General features: G+C 36.0%; 1 protein-coding gene across 7 annotated transcripts in view; it reads right to left on the bottom strand.

Annotated features, from left to right (window-relative positions):
• The window catches only part of SSBP2 (single stranded DNA binding protein 2), a 516465-nt gene that overhangs the window by 53283 nt on the left and 441478 nt on the right, over positions 1–21704 (bottom strand). For all 7 annotated transcript variants that reach the window (XM_053587236.1, XM_053587295.1, XM_053587249.1 and 4 more), the window contains one exon: positions 1184–1243. In XM_053587236.1, the coding sequence (XP_053443211.1) occupies positions 1184–1243 (60 nt within the window). The remainder of the gene's footprint in view (positions 1–1183; positions 1244–21704) is intronic.

Below are 21704 nucleotides of genomic sequence, written 5' to 3'. Positions count from 1 at the left end.
CTGTAGCAGAAAAATGCTACAGCTGCTAATGTGAGGACTGCCAAACACTACAATTGTGAAATGACCTAGCACTTCTTCCTGCTTAAAGTTTTCCCCTGCGGGTGAATCTGGGTGCTGGCACTTCCTGCTGTGTACTAGAAGCAGAGAACACTAGCAAATTGGAACAGTTCAAAGACACAGAATAATTTCAGCAAGAGTTGGGAAAGAAGCAGAATTCTGCTGCTATACAGTAAATTAGTTGACTGTAACTTTCTTGTTCCATTTTTATTAGAGAAGGAAGTGGAAATGAAAAGAAAATAAGAATGAAAAGGAGAATATATTGTGATAACAGGGATCTTAGTTAAAGCTAGAGCATACAACTAATAGAATTAGAGAAAGTGGCACAAATATGACCTAAAATTAAGTATTTAATTACTTCTTGTGTTACATACATGTTCATCCTACAACTATAAATTCCTTGTTAGTAAGAATTGTGTTTTATGGTCTTTAGCAAATAAATACTTAGGATCTTGAAAAAAACTATTAAGAGAATAAAACACTATGAAATTTTAGAGTTCTTGTATAAAAACTAAAAAAAAGGAAATTTATTGTTAAATATTTGTTAATAGATCTAACCTTTCTAGAAGCAGCTGTTTTGCCTGATATGCCATTATAATTGGGCAAAACTTATATGAAGGCAGAGTCATGATACTGAAACTATATATTACACAAAAGTAAACCAAAGTATGTTTATAGAAAATTTTATTTCCATCCTTTAAATAGAGACTAATAGGTATACCAAAATTATATAAATTTTAAAAATTAGGTTATAAAGAATAAGGTAGAGTCCAAGGGTGAGCAATCTTTTTTTTTATAGAGTTCCAAAGAGTAAATATTTTAGAGTTACAAACCACATATGGTCTCTGTCTTGACGACTCCTATCTGTACTGTAGTGTAAAAGCAGCCACAGACAATACATAAATGTATCTGTGTAGCTATGTTCCAAAGAAACCTTATATATAAAAATAGCCAACCATGAGCAGAAGTTTGCCAAACCTTCATGTAGTTTGTATATTACTACAAGTACCATTACATGAGATAAGGAAAAGACAATTTCATATTTTTGTAAGATTAAAAAATATTTGTGGCATTTTCAAGGTCTTTATTGATTCTTATAAAAACTTAAGCAGCATATAAATCTTACCTGATTAGGTATCCTCAATGGGGGCCTTGGACCTCCAGGGTACCGAGGTGACATAAAAGGCTATTGAAGTAAAAGAAACAAATAAACAAAACAAAACAAAAACAGCACAATGTAAAATACAGATCTAAAAATAAACTGATTAAAAAATTTAGAATTATACAAAACACAGGTCAGTTTACTTTCCTATGTGGCTGCTTTCAGTAGAATAAATGCTTTTAAAAAAATTTTCCAAACAGCAAAGATGACTAAAGTAACCATGGCAAAAAAATTTTTAAATATGAATTATTATTTAGATAATGATATCTAATTGGAAAAAAATAAGATTAAAAAACAGGCAACTAAATCTCAACAAGGACTTCAGGAGAGGGCTTACTGGCTACACATCATATAAAATATGTTCTTAATATATAATTTTAACTGAATTATCAGGTCTGGTTATCAATTTCCTTTGGGAATTTATAAATAAATTAAGCAAAGTCTGAGGACACAAAATCAATGTACACAAATCAGTGACATTCACATATATCAACAATAGTCAAGCTGAGAACCAAATCAAAGACTCAATTATGCCTTGCAATAGCAACAAAGAAAATAAAATACTTAGGAATATATTTAACTAAGGAGGTGAAAAACCTATAGAGGGAGAACTATGAAACACTGAAGAAGAAAACAACAGAGGATGTAAACAGATGGGAAAACATACCATACTCATGAATCTGCAGAATCAACATTGTTAAAATGTCCTTCAGTAATTTTAAACTTGCCAAATTTTACTTTTTCTTTTATGGCTCTGTTTAGAATAGTAAGGAAATTCTTTTCCAAGGGGCACTGTTGTCAAAAAATGCTTTGGCTTTCTCTCATGCGAGTGTTATAATTCAGAATTGACTAATCTAGACATGGTAGTCCAACTACTCAGAAGGCTGAGTCAGAAGGATTGCTTGAATCTGACCCCAGGAGTTGGAGGCTGTAGCACTCCATGATTACACCTGTAAATATACACTGCACTCCAGCCTAGGAGACAGATCACAATCTCATTTCAACAAAAAAAGTGACAAAATTTAATTTTTTTCAATTTATTTTTTTATTTTGAGACAGAGTTTCACTTTGTCGCCCCCAATAAAGTGCCCTGGCATAATAGCTCACGGCAAACTTTAACTCTTGGGCTCAAGCGATTCTCTTGCCTCATCTTCCCAAGTAGCTGGGACTACAGGTGCCTGCCACAAAGCCCAGTTATTTTTAGAGATGGGTCTTGCACTAGCTCAGGCTGGTCTCAAACTTGTGAGCTCAGGCCATCCACCCACCTCGGCCTCCCAAAGTGCTGGGATTACAGGCATGAGCCACGGTGCTGGCCTATTTATTTTTTGTAAGTTTTTTTTTTTTTTTTGGTAAGAGACATTGTCTCATTCTGCCACCCATGCAGAGTATAGTGGCACAACCACAGCTCACTTCAATGTTGGGCTTCTGGGCTCAAATGATCCTCCTGCCTCAGCCTACCAAGTAGCTAGGCCTCTAGGTACTTAGCATTGCACCCAGCTAATTTTTAAAAAAAATTTTGTAGACACAAGGTCTCACTGTATTGTCCATGCTGGTCTAGAACTCTGGCCTCAAGCAATCCTCCTGCCTGGGCTTCTCAAAATGCAAAGATTATAGGTATGAGCCACTATGCTCTACCTGACTAAAATGTAAAGTTGACATTTCTTTGCATATTTTGACCCTAGCAGGTTATGAAATGTGTATTTTCTTAACAAAAGAAAAATACAGTCTCATATTAAAAGTCAAGTTAATTTATGCTGTTAGAGGAGTCAAAGGCTCCTAAAATGTGTTGACTGTGTCAGTCCAGAAATAGTTCAGGAAGTACCCTACAGGTATCATCGCAGTGACTGTTTAATGTTGAGAAGGAGTATATTTTTGTCCACTTAGATTTAGGCACCACATTTTTTAAAGTTTATAATTATTCAAATTATATTTTTATTATATTTTCTAGAAACAAAATTATAATTTTGATTAGTTATATCTTAAAACATAATTACTTAAATGGAAGATTATTCCTTATATGTAATATAGGCAAATCATCCACTCTTAAATGTTGAATGTTATTAAGATATTAAAATGGACTAATATAAATTAAGATCCATTTAACATATAGTAAGCAGTCAAAGGCTTAGTCAAGTCAAATTTATAGCACTTTACAGAATTAAATCCTACATTTACAATATATTTCTTACATTTTTAGAAAGCAGGCCTGCAGCTCATGGCTATACATGTTTTCCAGGGCTGTTTTAAAAACAGCCTCTGAAAAATAAAATACTAATTAATTTATGCTGTCTAGATTTTTTTTCTATGGCATCTTCTGGAGAGTTTGATAAACCAACAAGAGGAACTTCACAATTCAGCAAGCAATTTGGTATTTCGCTCACTGTGCTCCTAGGTAGAAATGTGTTCCCGTGAGTTCATTTTATATGGACAGAAACAGTGGGTTATTCAGGTCCTATTGTTACCTCTGCCTGATAAAACCTACGTAGGATTTCCAGTTTTAACAAAGTTTATTTTTAAAATGCTTAGCTTTTATATACTTGATCAAAGTTGTCTCTCTCTTACCATTTTGAAACTAAACAAAATTGGATTAGTAAATTCACTATAATAAACTACCAATCAGAAACTTACCCTAACATTCATACCCTCTCTGTCATTTTTCTTCTCCTTTTCAAATTACCTAATTTCATGTATAGAAATTGCCTTTTAAATTCTGGACTCATTTTTAAAATTTGATAATTAAATATTGTGTCACTGGTTTTGTATTCGTTGTCTTTCTTTTACAAAAAGATGTTTTATGACATATTCAAAGTATATCATTTACTTTTTGAAAGATGGAGAAATAAAAATAAGTTACTAATAATTCCTGCCTATAATAAAATCTCTTTGAAATGGCATACAAGACAGAAATTTTGTGAAATGTTATTAAATACCAAACATTGAGATATATACTTAAAAGTGCCTTATTTAAAATACAATATTTGAAATTTGCGTGTTTATATGAATGTAAAAAAATATTATAGTGTAAATTTAATGACTTTTTCTTTTCTTTTCTTTTTTTTTTTGCAGTTTTTGGCCAGGACTGGGTTTGAACCCGCCACCTCTGGCCTATGGGGCTGGCGCCCTACTCCTTTGAGCCACAGGCACTGCCCAATTTAATGACATTTTTGAAAAGAGAATCTTTTTTCCTAATGGATGGCATTGGGAATGAACATATGGTAATAGAATTGTCTCCACCTTCCTCCATGACTGTGAGGTCCTATCAAGGGACTGCTGTAAGGGAAAGTCAATTCATGACCTAGCTGGGAACCTGCAGGTTCTTATACAAAAAGATTCAAAGAGAAGCAGATTCTGTTTTTAATCTATTTATATGTTCTTATACTTGTATGTCCTCCTCCAAGAAGTTCAAATGTTTGTGTTTTTTAGTCCAAAATATTGAAAACTATTTATAAAACCTTAAAGCATAAAAAGACAAAAATCTAGTTAATTTACATAAATCTACACTTTAATATAAAATATAAAGTTGTTATGGTTAATGTATTATATAAAATTAGTGCTTCAAAACATATGCTCTTAACATCCAAATTGATCCTTACCTTAAATTGTTTAGATAACTACCTTAAGTCCTTAACTGCCTAGTGAATTAGCTTATACAGACATAGCAACAGAACCCCAAAAGGTTGTATACTAGCAACCAAGAATATTCTACACTAATGATACATTAGGCAGTTAGTTAGACGTGAAGAGAGTGAACGGGTGATGTGGTCAGGCTACTTTGGACTGGTTTGGGGAGGGTTGACCTGGGCTATTGTGGGAACAGGGTTAATCGCTAACTGAGACCTTGCAAGTACAAGCCCTTGCAGCGGGTTGTTTCAGGGAGCTGGTTGTTTTGGGGGACTGATTAATGTCCTGGGAATTTTCTGACATGGACATATAGACACAAGTTGTTATGGGAACATGTTTTGGGAACAGAGTTAAGACCCTGGAAACTTCTAAGAAGTAGCTGACACCCCCAAAAGTATATAAAATGTAAAAAATAAAAATGTATAAAATCCAGCACTGCACTCTCCATGATGCCCACGGTTGCTAGAACAAGGCCCCACTTACTAACCAAGCTGTTAAAATTAACTTTTCATTTCTTGCTAAAATTTCACTTGCTCTTGCTTTTTTAAATTATTTTGACAAATACCTCTAGCCGTCACTGCACTGCCCTAACACTAATATACGTACTTCACTACTCAGAAGTCAGTCTGCTTCAAACATAATTCTAAGTACTAAAAGAAAAGTAAATTCTTTTTTTGCAAAATACAAATCTAAGCGATCACCTACTGATAATATAAATTATATCCACTGACAGATGTGTCAGTACTCTGTGCATTAAATACCTGGGAAAAACAGGTTCTTCAAAAGAGTCTTGGCTATTAAAGTGTGCTTGCACTTTATATTTAAAGTAATGATCTTTTTTTTTTAATAGTTTTGGCATCAAATATTTGCCTGAAGGTTATCATGACGGAAAATCAGTATTTTAAGTAGAAAAAGCCTTGACCTTGAAAGAGTTATTTACAATGTGTGCAGATACAACATTTGGGAGTCAAAGACCTAGCTTCTAGATTTTGAACCATCATTAATTAGCATCCTGAACTGAGATAGTTACTTTTCATGGTTTTAGTTTCTTCAACCTTAAAATGAGGGAGTTGAACCAGGTGATTTCTAATATCCCTTATAAAGTAAGAAACCCATGATTCTGTACTGTTTTCAGTATCACCCTTAAATATAAAGATTTGCATATGTAGATAGCTACAAACACTTGGAGTGGGTGTGGGTGAGGTGGGGAGTAGGGATAAAGGGATATGATCTTTAGGAAGAAACCATCTTTATTAAGGAGCTGGAGAAAATTATTACCATGTATTGTAGAGAACAAAGAAAACCTAAAGAAGAAATACTCCAACAAACAATGGTGCTCTTTGTTGTGTCAGATTAAAGGTCAGTTGGGAGAATAAAAAAGCTGTACCTATGAAGGTATTTTTAGAAAGCTGTTCGCTTAATTTATACTTTTTAAACACCCAGAAAGGCAGCAGTGTTTCAGGTGGCTAGATATATTAGTGAACAAAGCAGATAAAGATTACTATCCTCTGCTTTTCAATATAATCTTATAATTAATAGGAGAAATAATTTTTTTAAAAATTGTTTTCTACATTAGTCCACTAATTTGGAACACATAGAATGTTCTCTCCACCAAATGGCAAGTATCAATGAAAATCCAAAGAAAATAATATTTCAATCTGGTGTCTCCCTTCAAGACATATTACATCATCCCCAGTTGACAGAACATGTAGTGCTATGAAATGAGTGAAAAATCAAGGCTATGCTTTTTTAAAAAGTTTCCAAATTTGACAAAACTCACAAGCTAAGGCTCTTTACTTACATAGAATCTACATTCATAGGCACAAATTCTCATTTCTACATGTTTTAGTTATTTGCCTATGGTGTGGAATGTTTGTGTCCCCACAAAATTCCTACGCTGAAACACTAATCCTCAATGCGATGGTATTTGGAAGTGGGACCTTTGGGAAGTAATTAGTTCATGAGGGTGGAACCCTCTTGAATGGGATGAGTGTCCTTCTAAAAGGAGGCACAAGAGAGGTAATCTTTCTGTCTAAGCCATACTGGCCATCTGTGAACCAGGAAGAGTGCCCTCACCAGAAACCAATTGGTTGGCACCTTTATCTTACACTTCCCAGCCTTTAGAACTCTGAGAAATAAATTTCTGTGAATTTATTTTTCTAGTTCATGGTATTTTTTATTATAGCAGCCAGAACTAATACAGCCTAGAATGAATGGGATAACCCAAATAAAATTATACACAAAGTCAGAAAATTAATAAATATTTAGTGACAAAATGAAAGAAAAAAATAATCTTTAATAGAAATACAAACCAAGTATCTAGCTCATTTCTTCCATGTAGTCTTCAGGGAAAAAGTTATTTGACTTAGAATTATATTTTATTTCTGGATGAATACTATTAAATTTTAAAAGATTATTATTATTTTCTGTGATGTCAGAATTATTCATGAAATTTTAAACTTCTGTCTTCCTAAACAGAGATTTTCCCTTATTCTGTCCCCTGCCTGCTGGGGAAAATAGTAGTCACCTTCTTCTTATTTAATCTTTCATAAGCCCATGGTGTTTTATTACAATTCCCCAAGAATTAGAATGAACCAGCTCTTTTCCTTCCCCATCCTAGTTGAAAGTAGATTGCTCAGTTCAATTCCTACCTTCTCTAAAGGTCTCAGACCCCTCAGAATTATTTTATAAATAATTTACCAGTACTAAAATTAAACGTGATAGAAACCATTTTATGCTCTTCTTTTAAAATATATATAATAAATCTGTGTATCTCAAATGATACACTGCTTAAATGTTAATTTTGTTAATATTTTCTAATATTGTCAACAGTTCCTAAAAAATATAAATATGATTCACCAACATTAGAATATTCTCTATTCCTTTAGATTACCATACACTCTTGTTTCTCTGCCAAGTAAACTTCTATTAATTCCACAACAGCCAGTTTAAATGTCACTTCCTCTTTAAAGAATTTCTACAGGCTCCTTTCCTTTTACTTGATGAGTACTTATACCATTTATCACTAAGGATTTAGCACAATGCAGTGTAATGTATACTTAGATATGAAGGAACTCCACTTCAAAGGAAAAAAACACAAAGCAACATCACAGTTGATAATTACCTTAATGTCAAGGTAATTAATTCATAAAATAAAGCTAGCGAACACCTAAACATGTAAATCACCTTATAGCTCATCTTAAATGTTTCATCTGGACTTTAAAAATTCTTTAAGTCTTAGTCTTGAAGTATAAACTGATAATAAATAAAAGCTAAAATCATTAAAAAGTAAAACTACTTCTTTTACAATGCCTATCACTAAGCATTTTCTATATTCTACATTTTATTTTATGAACATGATTTAGACAAATCAATGATAAAGAAAATCATAATATCAACTTCTTTAAAATGGAAAAATTCACAATTTAAGACAGTTTACATGTCAGCAAACTTTGAAGTCTGAGGTATATTCAAAAAACACACAATTATACAGGACTTATCTAATTTAAAGTAACAATGTTTTTGAAGAAAAATTATTCATGTGACATTAACTTCTAAGTCTGAAAACTCAGACGTTTTTAAATTTTTTGAATGACTGAAAGAAATACAAAATTACCAAGTTTAAGAAAATATGAACTTGGGCGGCGCCTGTGGCTCAGTTGGTAAGGCGCTGGCTCCATATACCAAGGGTGGCGGGTTCAAACCTGGCCCCGGCCAAACCGAAACCAAAAAATAGCCAGGCGTTGTGGCAGGTGCCTGTAGTCCCAGCTACTCGGGAGGCTGAGGCAAGAGAATCGCTTAAGCCCAGGAGTTGGAGGTTGCTGTGAGCTGTGTGTGGCCACGGCACTCTACCGAGGGCCATAAAGTGAGACTCTGTCTCTACAAAAAAAAAAAATATGAACTTAATAATCTGGCAAATAACCATTTAACAAATGATCTCCTCACAAAATTACTCACTTTAAGTTTTACAAATTTTGTTATACATTTTATAATAAAATATGACTTATGCAATTTTATGTGAATACATGATTAAAGAAGGAAGTTTAACTTTGTAGAGTTTACTAGATCAATTTCCTTATTTTATGTGAAAGTAAACCAAAGACCAACGTTTTTAACTGCCATTTTAGTTTTCTCACTTTATAACACTCTGCTATAAGAACACCTTTAGAATCATGGCAAGTATATACACACACGCTCTTCATTCTTATGACCACCTGACCATAAATAAACTGTCTGACTTGGCACTCTCTTTCGAGCTCCCAGCAACTGTGCAACCATTTCCTTAATTCAGAATTCTCATCCAGGGCTACTTCTCAAATATGATAAAAAGTGAAAAGGCAGTGGTACTCCAGGTAAGCAAGTTAATTTGCTTATAAAACCCTAATTAGCATGTGCTCCTGATTCACCAGAGTAAAAATATGGAAAAATGCTCATCATCCTTAATTGTCAGGAGAAATGCAAATCAAAATTACTTTGAGATATCATCTAACTCCAGTAAGATTAGCCCATATCACAAAATCCCCCAAACCAGAGATGTTGGCATGGATGTGGATAAAAGGAAACACTTCTACACTGCTGGTGGAAATGCAAACTAATACCTTCCTTTTGGAAAGATGTTTGGAGAACACTTAGAGATCTAAAAATAGACCTGCCATTCGATCCTACAATTCCTCTACTAGGTATATATCCAGAAGACCAAAAATCACATTATAACAAAGATATTTGTACCAGAATGTTTATTGCAGCCAAATTCACAATTCCTAAGTCATGGAAAAAGCCCAAGTGCCCATCGATCCACGAATGGATTAATAAATTGTGGTATATGTACACCATGGAATATTATGCGGCCTTAAAGGAAGAGGGAAACTTGGGGCAGTTCCTGCGGCTTAAACGAGTAGGGCACTGGCCCCATATGCCGGAGGTGGTAGGTTCAAACCAGCCCCGGCCAAAAACTGCAAAAAAAAAAAAAAGGGAGACTTTACCTCTTTCATGTTTACATGGATGGAGCTGGAACGTATTCTTCTTAGAAAAGTATCTCAAGAATGGAAGAAAAAGTATCCAATGTACTCAGACCTACTATGAAACTAATTTACAGCTATCATACGAAAGCTATAACCCAATTGTAGCCTAAGAATATGGGAGAGGGGAGGGAAGGAGGGAGGATGGGTGGAGGGAGAGTAATTGGTGGTATCACACCTACGGTGCATCTTACAAGGGTACATGTGAAATTTACTAAATGTAGAATATAAATGTCTTAACACAATAACTAAGAAAATGCCAGGAAGGCTATGTTAACCAGTTTGATGAAAATATTTCAAATTGTATATAAAACCAGCGCATGGTACCCCATCATTGCATTAATGTACACAGCTATGATTTAATTTTAAAAAATGTAACAACTGAAATAAAATGAAATAAAAGGTCTGTTATCTCTTCTTGAAACATTTTAGTGGAGTTTTGGTAATACGTATAGTTTTAGTCATTTATTTGTATTTTTAAGTTAAATGCTGACAGGGCATAGAAGGTGAGTGGAGAACATGGTAAATGATTGAGGCATTGAGTATTGTCATCATTACCACATGATGACTTAAAATGTGCTTCACAAAGAAGGTAAGGAAGCATACAGCACCATCTCTGAGAGATGTACAGAGCAAGCATTCAGTAATTATTGGGCTGGTTCAGCAGCTGGCTCACGGACCAAGTCAACAACCCTGATGGAATTCTCTAAAAACCAGCAAAGATGTAATAAAGCTTGGACCTCTTGTAAAAAATCTCACCTGACCAATTCATTTCTCTTGTTTAAAATAGTACCTACTGATGTTGTGAAGAGTACATTACACTATTAGTATAGCATAACTGGTTGTCTAGGAAGAAAGTACTAATGAAATATGCCCAGAGTGGAAAATCCTAGGAAATTATATCTCCCAAAGGACCTAATAAAAGTAAAGAACAAAGAGTTGGGGACCCCAACAAGATACTGAATCATAATTATAATATCCATATCCACTACACAAAAAAGAACTTAACAGTTTAGATTACTAATAAGGCCTTTTATTCCCTCTTGCTGCTTTCAAGTTTCTCTCACTATTTCTGGGGTGTCAGTTTGAAAATGAATGATTCTTTGGCAGTTTTATAGAGTATCAGTAGCAGTATTTAGTATAAATACTAAAGGTATTTGGTATAAAAGGATTTAGGTTAGTTCATGTATGATTTGGCAAGAAAAGTGTAGTAACTTACTCATCTTTTTCTGAAGCATAACCCAGCCACAAGAACTGCTAACAACTCTATATACATGTCATAGCTCACCTCTGACCTACGTGTCATACAGTGCCATGTTTATACATGGAATCCTAATCTCTTCAGAAAAAAATATGTTAAAAGACAATAATCCTCAGGTCATGTCAAAAACAACAAGTTTTAGCTTATGCATTTTCCTTCCATTAAGAAAAGTCTGTTTTTGACTATAGATGTCAAACATTCTGTTTTCTTAATACCATACTGTCTTTAGTATATATCCATCTTGCCATCAAAAATCTGTAAGAAAATGGGTATTTGATCAGGAGGTATCATGTTACCATACTTCAGGCTATACTATAAATCTATAGTGATCAAAATAGCATAGTACTGACACAAAAACAGGAAGATAGGTTTATGGAACAGAATAAAGAACCAAGAGATGAACCCAGCTACTTATCATCATTTGATCTTTGACAAGCCTATCAAAAATATTCACTGGGGGAAAGACTCCCTATTTAACAAATGGTGCTGGGTGAACTGGCTGGCAACCTGTAGAAGACTGAAACTGGACCCCCACCTTTCACCATTGACAAAAATTGATTCTCACTGGATAAAAGACTTAAATTCAAGACATGAAACTATAAAAATGTAGAAGAGAGGGTGATGCCTGTGGCTCAAGGAGTAGGGCACCAGCTACTGGAGGTGGTGGGTTCAAACCTGGCTCTGACCAAAACTGCAAAAAAAAATACTTGAAGAGAGTGCAGGGAAAACACTTGAAGAAATTGGCTTGGAGAATATTTTACAAAGAGGAACCCCCAGGCAATTGAAGTAACACCAAAAATACACTATTGAGATCTGATCAAACTAAAAAGCTTTTGCACAGCCAAGAGCATAGTAAGTAAACCAAACAGACAGCCTTCAGAATGGGAGAAGATTTTTGCAGGTTATGCTTCTGACAAAGGTCTGATAACTAGAATCTACACAGAACTCAACCTAATCAATAAGAAAAGAACAAATAACCCCATTTCTATGCGGGCAAGTGACTTGAACAGAAACTTCTCTGATGAAGACAGGCACAAGGCCTAACAAACACATGAAAAAATGCTCGTCATCCTTAATCATCAGAGAAATGCAAATCAAAACCACTTTGAAATATCATCTAACTCCAGTAAGATTAACCCACACATCACAAAATCCCAAAACTACAGATGTTGGCGTGGATGTGGAGAGAAGGGAACACTTCTACACTGCTGGTGGGAATGCAAGCTAATATGACCTTTTGGGTAAGAAGTTTGGAAAACATTCAAGGAACTAAAAGTAGACCTACTGTTCAATCCTGCAATTCCTCTACTAGGTATATACCCAAATGATCACAAATTATTTTACAACAAAGACATTTGGACCAGAATGTTTACTGCAGCCCAATTCATAACTGCCAAGACATGAAAACTGCCCAAGTGCCCAATGACCCATGAATGGATTAACAAATTGTGGTATATGTACACCATGGAATACTACGCAGCCAAAAGAAGGACACAGACTTCACATCTTTTATGTTTACCAGGATAGAGCTGTAACATATTCTTCTCAGTAAAGTATCCCAAGAATGGGGAAAAAAGTATCCAATGTACTCAATACTACTATGAAATCAATATATAATCATCTACATATTCATATGAATGGCAAAACATAACTATAGTCCAGAAAGTAGAAGGGAAGAGGAGAGAGGGAAGGAGGGATAGGGAAGAGGGCAGGTATTTGGGGAGACCTCACCGAATGTGCATGATGCAATGGTACATTTCAAAACTGTTAAGAAATGGGTATAATTGTGATGGATGTGTAAACATTTCACATTGTTTATCAAAGCAGTACACTGAACCCCATAAATGCATCAATGTACAAGATTATGATTTAATAAAAAATAATAATAAAATAAAAATATAAATACAAAAAAAGAAATATGAAAAAAAGAATAAATCCCACTTGGTCATATTAAAAAAAAAGAAGGGGGTATTTGCTAAAAAAGTAATTTGCTTCACTCAACATTTAGGCAAAAATGCAAGGTACAAAGTAAAATACATGCTGGAAGAATAAGGGTTATCTTCAGTAACTACATTAATGACATAAAGACCACACATCTCTCTTAGTTGGTCCTGTGAAGAACTGGATTTAAAGATAGATTTAACTTTTCCTCTAATACTGAACAGTATAGTTCAACATACTATTTTAACCAGATATACAAGATACAATTCTATAACATCAGGTTTTTCTAGACTCTAAAACATTCTTTTAGAAAATTAAACACTTGATCTTAGCCCAAAGGCTGAAAAGCGATGCTTTTAGAAAATTATAAATATGTCAAGGTATAATTATTCATTCATTGTCCTGGAAAGGTAATAAAAATATGTTCACCAAAACATATTTAAACCAAAAGCATAAAGTCTTTTAAAAACTATTACTTTTTATTATGTGTCTGTATTTATAGTTAATTCCTTTTACCGTATATATTTTTTAATGCAGATTCTAGCCCATATTTTGCTATCTTACATTTTACTTACAAGCAAATCCTTTTTTACTACTTACATATATTAACTTCCTTGAAGTCATGTGCTATTATTAACAAATAACACACTTCCTGAGGAGCTGAGGAAGAGAGTGCCAGACGCTGCTCCGTGTGGGCGACTGAAATACCCTGCGTGTGAGAAGCAGGCCCAGATCATCACCACACTGTATGTTCAGATTTGTATGTGTTTCTTCTAAGTTTATTAAAGCTGTTTTAAAACTCTCAGGCACCTCAAAGGACTTAAGTATAGGGGACAAAAGCCCCCTACACTTATGACAGCTTCAGAGATTCACCTTATTGACTGCCTTTTCAATGATGGGTTCAGTAAGGAGGCGGAGCAAGATGGCAGCCGAGTAACAGCTTCCTTGCATCTGGGCACCATGAGTCGGGGGAGATAGGACTCCAGGCATCTCTGGCTGGTGGGATCTGCCTATCATCACCCCTGTGAGGATACAGGGAGTCAGCAAGAGACTTCTGGACCCCAAGAGGAGGACTAAAACAGTGGAAAACCGGCAAGTGGTCGCATGTGTTCAATCCGTCTAAACCCGCCCGCAACTTCCACAAGCACGAGAACTTAAAGAGCAAGAGGAAGTGAAAGGAAAATTAGGACAAGGAAACAGATAAAAGAAATCACTCATGAGGAAGAATCAGCAGAAAACTCCAGGCAACATGAAGAACCAGTCCAGAACAACCCCGCCAAGGGACCATGAGGTAGCTACTGCAGAGGATTCCACCTATACAGAAATGTTAGGAATGACAGAAAGGGAATTTAGAATACACATGTTGAAAACAATGAAAGAAATGATGGAAACAATGAAGGAAACTGCTAATAAAGTGGAAAATAACCAAAAGGAAATTCAAAAACAGAATCAAATAAGAGATGAACGATATGAAGAATATAGAAAGGATATAGCAGAGCTGAAGGAAATGAAACAGTCAATCAGGGAACTTAAAGATGCAATGGAAAGTATCAGCAACAGGTTAGACCATGCAGAAGAAAGAATTTTAGAGGTAGAAGACAAAGTTTTTGAGATAACTCAGATACTAAAAGAGGCAGAAAAGAAGAGAGAGAAAGCAGAACGTTCACTGTCAGAATTATGGGACTTTATGAAGCGTTCCAACATACGAGTTATAGGAATTCCAGAAGGGGAAGAAGAATGCCCCAGAGGAATGGAAGCCATACTAGAGAATATTATAAAAGAAAATTTCCCAAATATCACCAAAGATTCTGAAACATTGCTTTCAGAGGGCTATCGGACCCCAGGTCGCCTCAACTCTAACGGAGCTTCTCCAAGACACATTGTGATGAACCTGTCCAAAGTCAAGACAAAAGAAAAGATTCTGCAAGCTGCCAGGAGTAAGCGCCAGTTGACCGACAGGGGCAAATCCATCAGAGTGACTGCAGACTTCTCTAATGAAACTTTCCAAGCAAGAAGACAATGGTCATCTACCTTTAATCTACTTAAACAGAACAATTTCCAGCCCAGAATTCTGTACCCTGCTAAGCTAAGCTTCAAAATTGACGGAGAAATCAAATCATTTACGGATATACAAACATTGAGGAAATTCGCCACAACAAGACCAGCTCTACAGGAAATACTTCAACCTGTTCTGCACACTGACCACCACAATGGATCAGCAGCAAAGTAAGAACTCAGAAATTAAAGGACAGAACCTAACCTCCACACTGATGCAAAAGATAAAACTAAGCAATGGACTCTCACCAAATAAGACGAATAGAATACTACCATACTTATCAATTATCTCAATAAATGTTAATGGCTTGAATTCCCCACTGAAGAGACATAGATTGGTTGACTGGATTAAAAAACACAAGCCATCCATTTGCTGTCTGCAAGAAACACACCTGGCTTCAAAAGCCAAATGAAAGCTCCAAGTCAAGGGTTGGAAGACAATTTTTCAGGCAAATGGAATTCAGAAGAAAAGAGGAGTTTCAATCTTATTTTCAGATACATGTGGATTTAAAGCAACTAAAGTCAAAAAAGACAAAGATGGTCACTTTATATTGGTCAAGAGAAAAATACAACAAGAAGACATTTCAATTCTAAATATCTATGCACCCAATTTAAATGCTCCCAGATTCTTGAAACAGACCTTACTCAGTCTGAACAATATGGTATCTGATAATACCATAATAACAGGGGACCTTAACACTCCTCTTACAGAGCTGGACAGATCCTCTAAATAGAAATTAAACAAAGATATAAGAGATTTAAATGAGACCCTAGAACAACTGTGCTTGATAGACGCATATAGAACACTCCATCCCAAAGATAAAGAATATACATTCTTCTCATCACCCCATGGAACATTCTCCAAAATTGATCATATCCTGGGACACAAAACAAATATCAACAGAATCAAAAGAATTGAAATTTTACCTGGTATCTTCTCAGACCATAAGGCACTAAAGGTGGAACTCAACTCTAACAAAAATGCTCGACCCCACCCAAAGGCATGGAAATTAAACAATCTTCTGTTGAATAACAGATGGGTGCAGGAAGAAATAAAACAGGAAATCATTAACTTCCTTGAGTATAACAACAATGAAGACACAAGCTACCAAAACCTGCAGGATACTGCAAAAGCAGTTTTGAGAGGAAAATTCATCACTTTAGATGCCTACAGTTGAAAAACAGAAAGAGAGCACATCAACAATCTCACAAGAGATCTTATGGAATTGGAAAAAGAAGAACAATCTAAGCCTAAACTCAGTAGAAGAAAAGAAATATCCAAAATCAAATCAGAGATCCATGAAATTGAAAACAAAAGAATCATTCAGAAAATTAATGAAACAAGGAGTTGGGTTTTTGAAAAAATAAATAAAATAGATAAACCATTGGCCAGACTAACGAGGAATAGAAAAGTAATATCTCTAGTAACCTCAATCAGAAAAGATAAAGGGGAAATAACAACTGATCCCACAGAGATACAAGAGATCATCTCTGAATACTACCAGAAACTCTATGCCCAGATATTTGACAATGTGAAGGAAATGGATCAATATTTGGAATCACACCCTCTCCCTAGACTCAGCCAGGAAGAAATAGAGCTCCTGAACAGACCAATTTCAAGCACTGAGATCAAAGAAACAATAAAAAAGCTTCCAACCAAAAAATGCCCTGCTCCACATGGCTTCACTCCAGAATTCTATCAAACCTTCAAGGAAGAGCTTATTCCTCTACTGCAGAAATTATTCCAAAAAATTGAGGAAGAAGGAATCTTCCCCAACACATTCTATGAAGCAAACATCACCCTGATACCAAAACCAGGAAAAGACCCGAACAAAAAGGAGAATTTCAGACCAATCTCACTCATGAACATAGACGCAAAAATTCTCAACGAAATCCTAGCCAATAGACTACAGCTTATCATCAAAAAAGTCATTCATCATGATCAAGTAGGCTTCATCCCAGGGATGCAAGGCTGGTTTAACATATGCAAGTCTATAAACGTTATCCACCATATTAACAGAGGCAAAAATAAAGATCACATGATCCTCTCAATAGATGCAGAAAAAGCATTTGATAAAATCCAGCATCCTTTTCTAATTAGAATACTGAAGAGTATAGGCATAGGTGGCACATTTCTAAAACTGATTGAAGCTCTCTATGACAAACCCACAGCCAATATTTTACTGAATGGAGTAAAACTGAAAGCTTTTCCTCTTAGAACTGGAACCAGACAAGGTTGTCCTCTGTCACCTTTAGTATTCAACGTAGTGCTGGAAGTTCTAGCCAATACAATTAGGCAAGACAAGGAAATAAAGGGAATCCAAATGGGAGCAGAGGAGGTCAAACTCTCCCTCTTTGCTGACGACATGATCTTATACTTAGAGAACCCCAAAGACTCAACCACAAGACTCCTAGAAGTCATCAAAAAATACAGTAATGTTTCAGGATATAAAATCAATGTCCACAAGTCAGTAGCCTTTGTGTACACCAATACCAGTCAAGATGAGAAGCTAATTAAGGACACAACTCCCTTCACCATAGTTTCTAAGAAAATGAAATACCTAGGAATATACCTAACGAAGGAGGTGAAGGACCTCTATAAAGAAAACTATGAAATCCTCAGAAAGGAAATAGCAGAGGATATTAACAAATGGAAGAACACACCATGCTCATGGATGGGAAGAATCAACATTGTTAAAATGTCTATACTTCCCAAAGCAATCTACCTATTCAATGCCATTCCTATCAAAATACCAACATCGTACTTTCAAGATTTGGAAAAAATGATTCTGCATTTTGTATGGAACTGGAAAAAACCCTGTATAGGTAAGGCAGTTCTCTGTAACAAAAATAAAGCTGGGGGCATCAGCATACCAGATTTTAGTCTGTACTACAAAGCCATAGTGCTCAAGACAGCATGGTACTGGCACAAAAACAGAGACATAGACACTTGGAATCGAATTGAAAACCAAGAAATGAAACTAACATTTTACAACCACCTAATCTTTGATAAACCAAACAAGAACATACCTTGGGGGAAAGACTCCCTATTCAATAAATGGTGTTGGGAGAACTGGATGTCTACATGTAAAAGACTGAAACTGGACCCACACCTTTCCCCACTCACAAAAATTGATTCTAGATGGATAAAGGACTTAAATTTAAGGCATGAAACAATAAAAACCTTCCAAGAAAGCATAGGAAAAACACTGGAAGATATTGGTCTGGGGAAAGACTTCATGAAGAAGACTGCCATGGCAATTGCAACAACAACAAAAATAAACAAATGGAACTTCATTAAACTGAAAAGCTTCTGTACAGCTAAGGAGACAATAACCAAAGCAAAGAGACAACCTACACAATGGGAAAGGATATTTGCATATTTTCAATCAGACAAAAGCTTCATAACTAGGATCTGTAGAGAACTCAAATTAATCCACATGAAAAAAGCCAACAATCCCTTATATCAATGGGCAAGAGACATGAATAGAACTTTCTCTAAAGACGACAGACGAATGGCTAACAAACACATGAAAAAATGTTCATCATCTCTATGTATTAGAGAAATACAAATCAAAACAACCCTGAGATATCATCTAACCCCAGTGAGAATGGCCCACATCACAAAATCTCAAAACTGCAGATGCTGGCGTGGATGTGGAGAGAAGGGAACACTTTTACACTGCTGGTGGGACTGCAAACTAGTACAACCTTTCTGGAAGGAAGTATGGAGAAACCTCAAAGCACTCAAGCTAGACCTCCCATTTGATCCTGCAATCCCATTAACTGGGCATCTACCCAGAAGGAAAGAAATCCTTTTATCATAAGGACATTTGTACTAGACTGTTTATTGCAGCTCAATTTACAATCGCCAAAATGTGGAAACAGCCTAAATGCCCACCAAACCAGGAATGGATTAACGAGCTGTGGTATATGTATACCATGGAATACTATTCAGCTATTAAAAAAAATGGAGACTTTGCATCCTTTGTATTAACCTGGATGGAAGTGGAAGACATTATTCTTAGTAAAGCATCACAAGAATGGAGAAGCATGAATCCTATGTACTGAATTTTGATATGAGGACAATTAATGACAATTATGGTTATGGGGGGGAAACAGAAAGAGGGAAGGAGGTAGGTGGGTGGGACCTTGGTGTGTGTTACACTTTATGGGGGCAAGACATGATTGCAAGAGGGACTTTACCCAACAATTGCAATCAGTGTAACCTGGCTTATTGTACCCTCAATGAATCCCCAACAATAAAAACAAAAAAAAAAACAAATAACACTGAGAATATTATTTTGAAAAATCATTACAGAATATTATGACTTCCTTATTTCACTTTAAACATCTTTGATTTGGTTAAGAATATTCACTTTGTTTTTTTTTTTGCAGTTTTTTGGCTGGGGCTGGATTTGAACCCACCACCTCCGGCATATGAGGCTGGTGTCCTACCCCTTTGAGCCACAGACACCACCCTAGAATATTCACATATTTTTACTTTTATAATTCCGTAAGATATTTCATGAGCTTACTGTAGAAAAGTAATGATGCATAAATTATACATCAAATGAATTTTGTCAAAGTCACTTTACAATTCACATATCTTAATTTGTCCAGATTCTTTTCTGCTTTTTTCATGAACATCTCCGGCAGACATCACTGACACCCCAGTGGATAAGACATTCTTGATTAACATATTTTAATTCCAACTAGTACTAAACTAATTTAGCTCACAAAATGACATACTTGTGCTGGCATATTCTGCTGATAAGCGTAAGTCTGTAGTTTATCTCCCATGCATCTTAGATATTCTCTCATCGTCAACACTTAATTAAAATAATTCACATAAAATAACTGTCGAGCAATAGCAGATCCAGTTTCCTTAGTGTTATTTTCGCAAGGCTACCCAACACAGCACAGAGTAACAGGGAAGTTTATTCTTTTGATATGGATTTATTCTAGCATCAAAAGTGGTCATTTACATTACAAACTTTTTTAAGAAGACGAAGAATTTTTCTGACGCCTTCATTACCATGTAGTTATTGGATAAAGAGACGTGTAAACAGACTTCGGGATTGTGAATGCATACTATGCTGTTTGCTGATGTAATCAATTATGAAAGTTTGAATAAAATTCTAGAAAAACTTTCGTAATTTGTTTAAATCCATTTAGATTCAGAAATACACATGTTTTTTGGTGTCTGAGACAGGTAGCTGGTATCTACTCTGCTCCTGGGCTGCTTCCTCTCACTGATGAAGATAACAGAAACAAATCAACCCACATTAAAAAAAAAAAAAAAATCAGGGCAGCACCTATGACTCAAAGGGGTAGGGCACTGGCCCCATGTGCCAGAGGTGGCGGGTTCAAACCCAGCCCTGGCCAAAACTGCAAATAAAAAAAAAAAATCAATTTGGGTATAAAAATAAATATTTGAAATTTATAATTTAGGGTAAAAAACTGAAACTTAATAAATAATTTTTAAAAACCATCTTAACTTTGCATTAAGGAATAAAAAAGTATTCCTCTTTCTTCCCTTTTTCCTACTGTATATTCACACTTTCATGTAAACTTGTTCCAGACTTGAGTGAGCGTGAGACAAGAACTTCAATTTATTTACAAGTATTATCGCAAAAACAAAAACACAAACAAAATAAAAAAATGAAAACCATGACACTTTGATTCTTATACTTCTGAGTATTAATATGCTAGGGAAGTTTCTACTGATTCAGCAGTGGTCCTTTCAAAGTACATGCAAAGATAACAACATTTGTTCAAGAAACTGGCCTACTGACGAGAGAGATTAAAGATGGCGGCCGAGTAACAGCTTCCCTGCAACTGGGAACAGCTAGTCTGGGGAGACAAGACTCCAGGCATCTCTGGCCAGTGGGATCTGCCTATAATCATCCTTTGAGGATACAGGGAGCCAGCAAGGGACTTCTGGACCCCAAGAGGAGGACAAAAACAGTGGAAAACTGGCAAGTGGTTGAGTGTGTTCGATTGACCTAATCATGCCGGCAACCGTAAGTACAAGCAGCAGTGAGACTGCAAACTGGAAAGGCCTTACCTGTGAACTGTTTCAGTGTTCTTGGACTTGGCACTCAGTTGAACTGCCTTGGGGAGAGCTTGAGCAGGAGTGTGGAGAACTTTGGGCATTGTCTGGGGCCCCAGACTGAGCCGCTGAGCTGGGTGCAGAAAGCCATTATGAAAGAACTGCCCCGGCAAGCTCCGCCCTCAGGGTCTCAGAGCAAGGATGGGCGGGTCAAAGTAACCTACTGACTGAGCAGCCTAAAGGCGGGGACTGAGCTGCCTTACAGCCTTAATCCTTAGGGGCAGAGTGAGACGGTTTTGGCACACTGGAGCCTTGGGCTATTGCCCTGGGTGGAGTGCCGTGAAGTCACAGCTCATAGCAACCTCAAACTCCTGGGCTGGGTACTGCCCAGACCTCCATAAGAGCTGTGTGAGGACCCCCAACTGGTGACCCGCACCCCCTGACAAGGAACTGCGGGAGCCACGCAACCCTGTGTCCTCCCGCCTGTGTCCTACCAGCTTCCACACTAGCCCATTCATCTGGACAGGAACACTG

The sequence above is a fragment of the Nycticebus coucang genome, chromosome 1 (genome assembly GCF_027406575.1).
Source record: "Nycticebus coucang isolate mNycCou1 chromosome 1, mNycCou1.pri, whole genome shotgun sequence".
In the NCBI taxonomy this organism is placed as follows: Eukaryota; Metazoa; Chordata; class Mammalia; order Primates; family Lorisidae; genus Nycticebus; species Nycticebus coucang.
The sequence above is the reverse complement of the archived record's forward strand: the minus strand, read 5'-3'. Positions and strand labels throughout refer to the sequence as shown.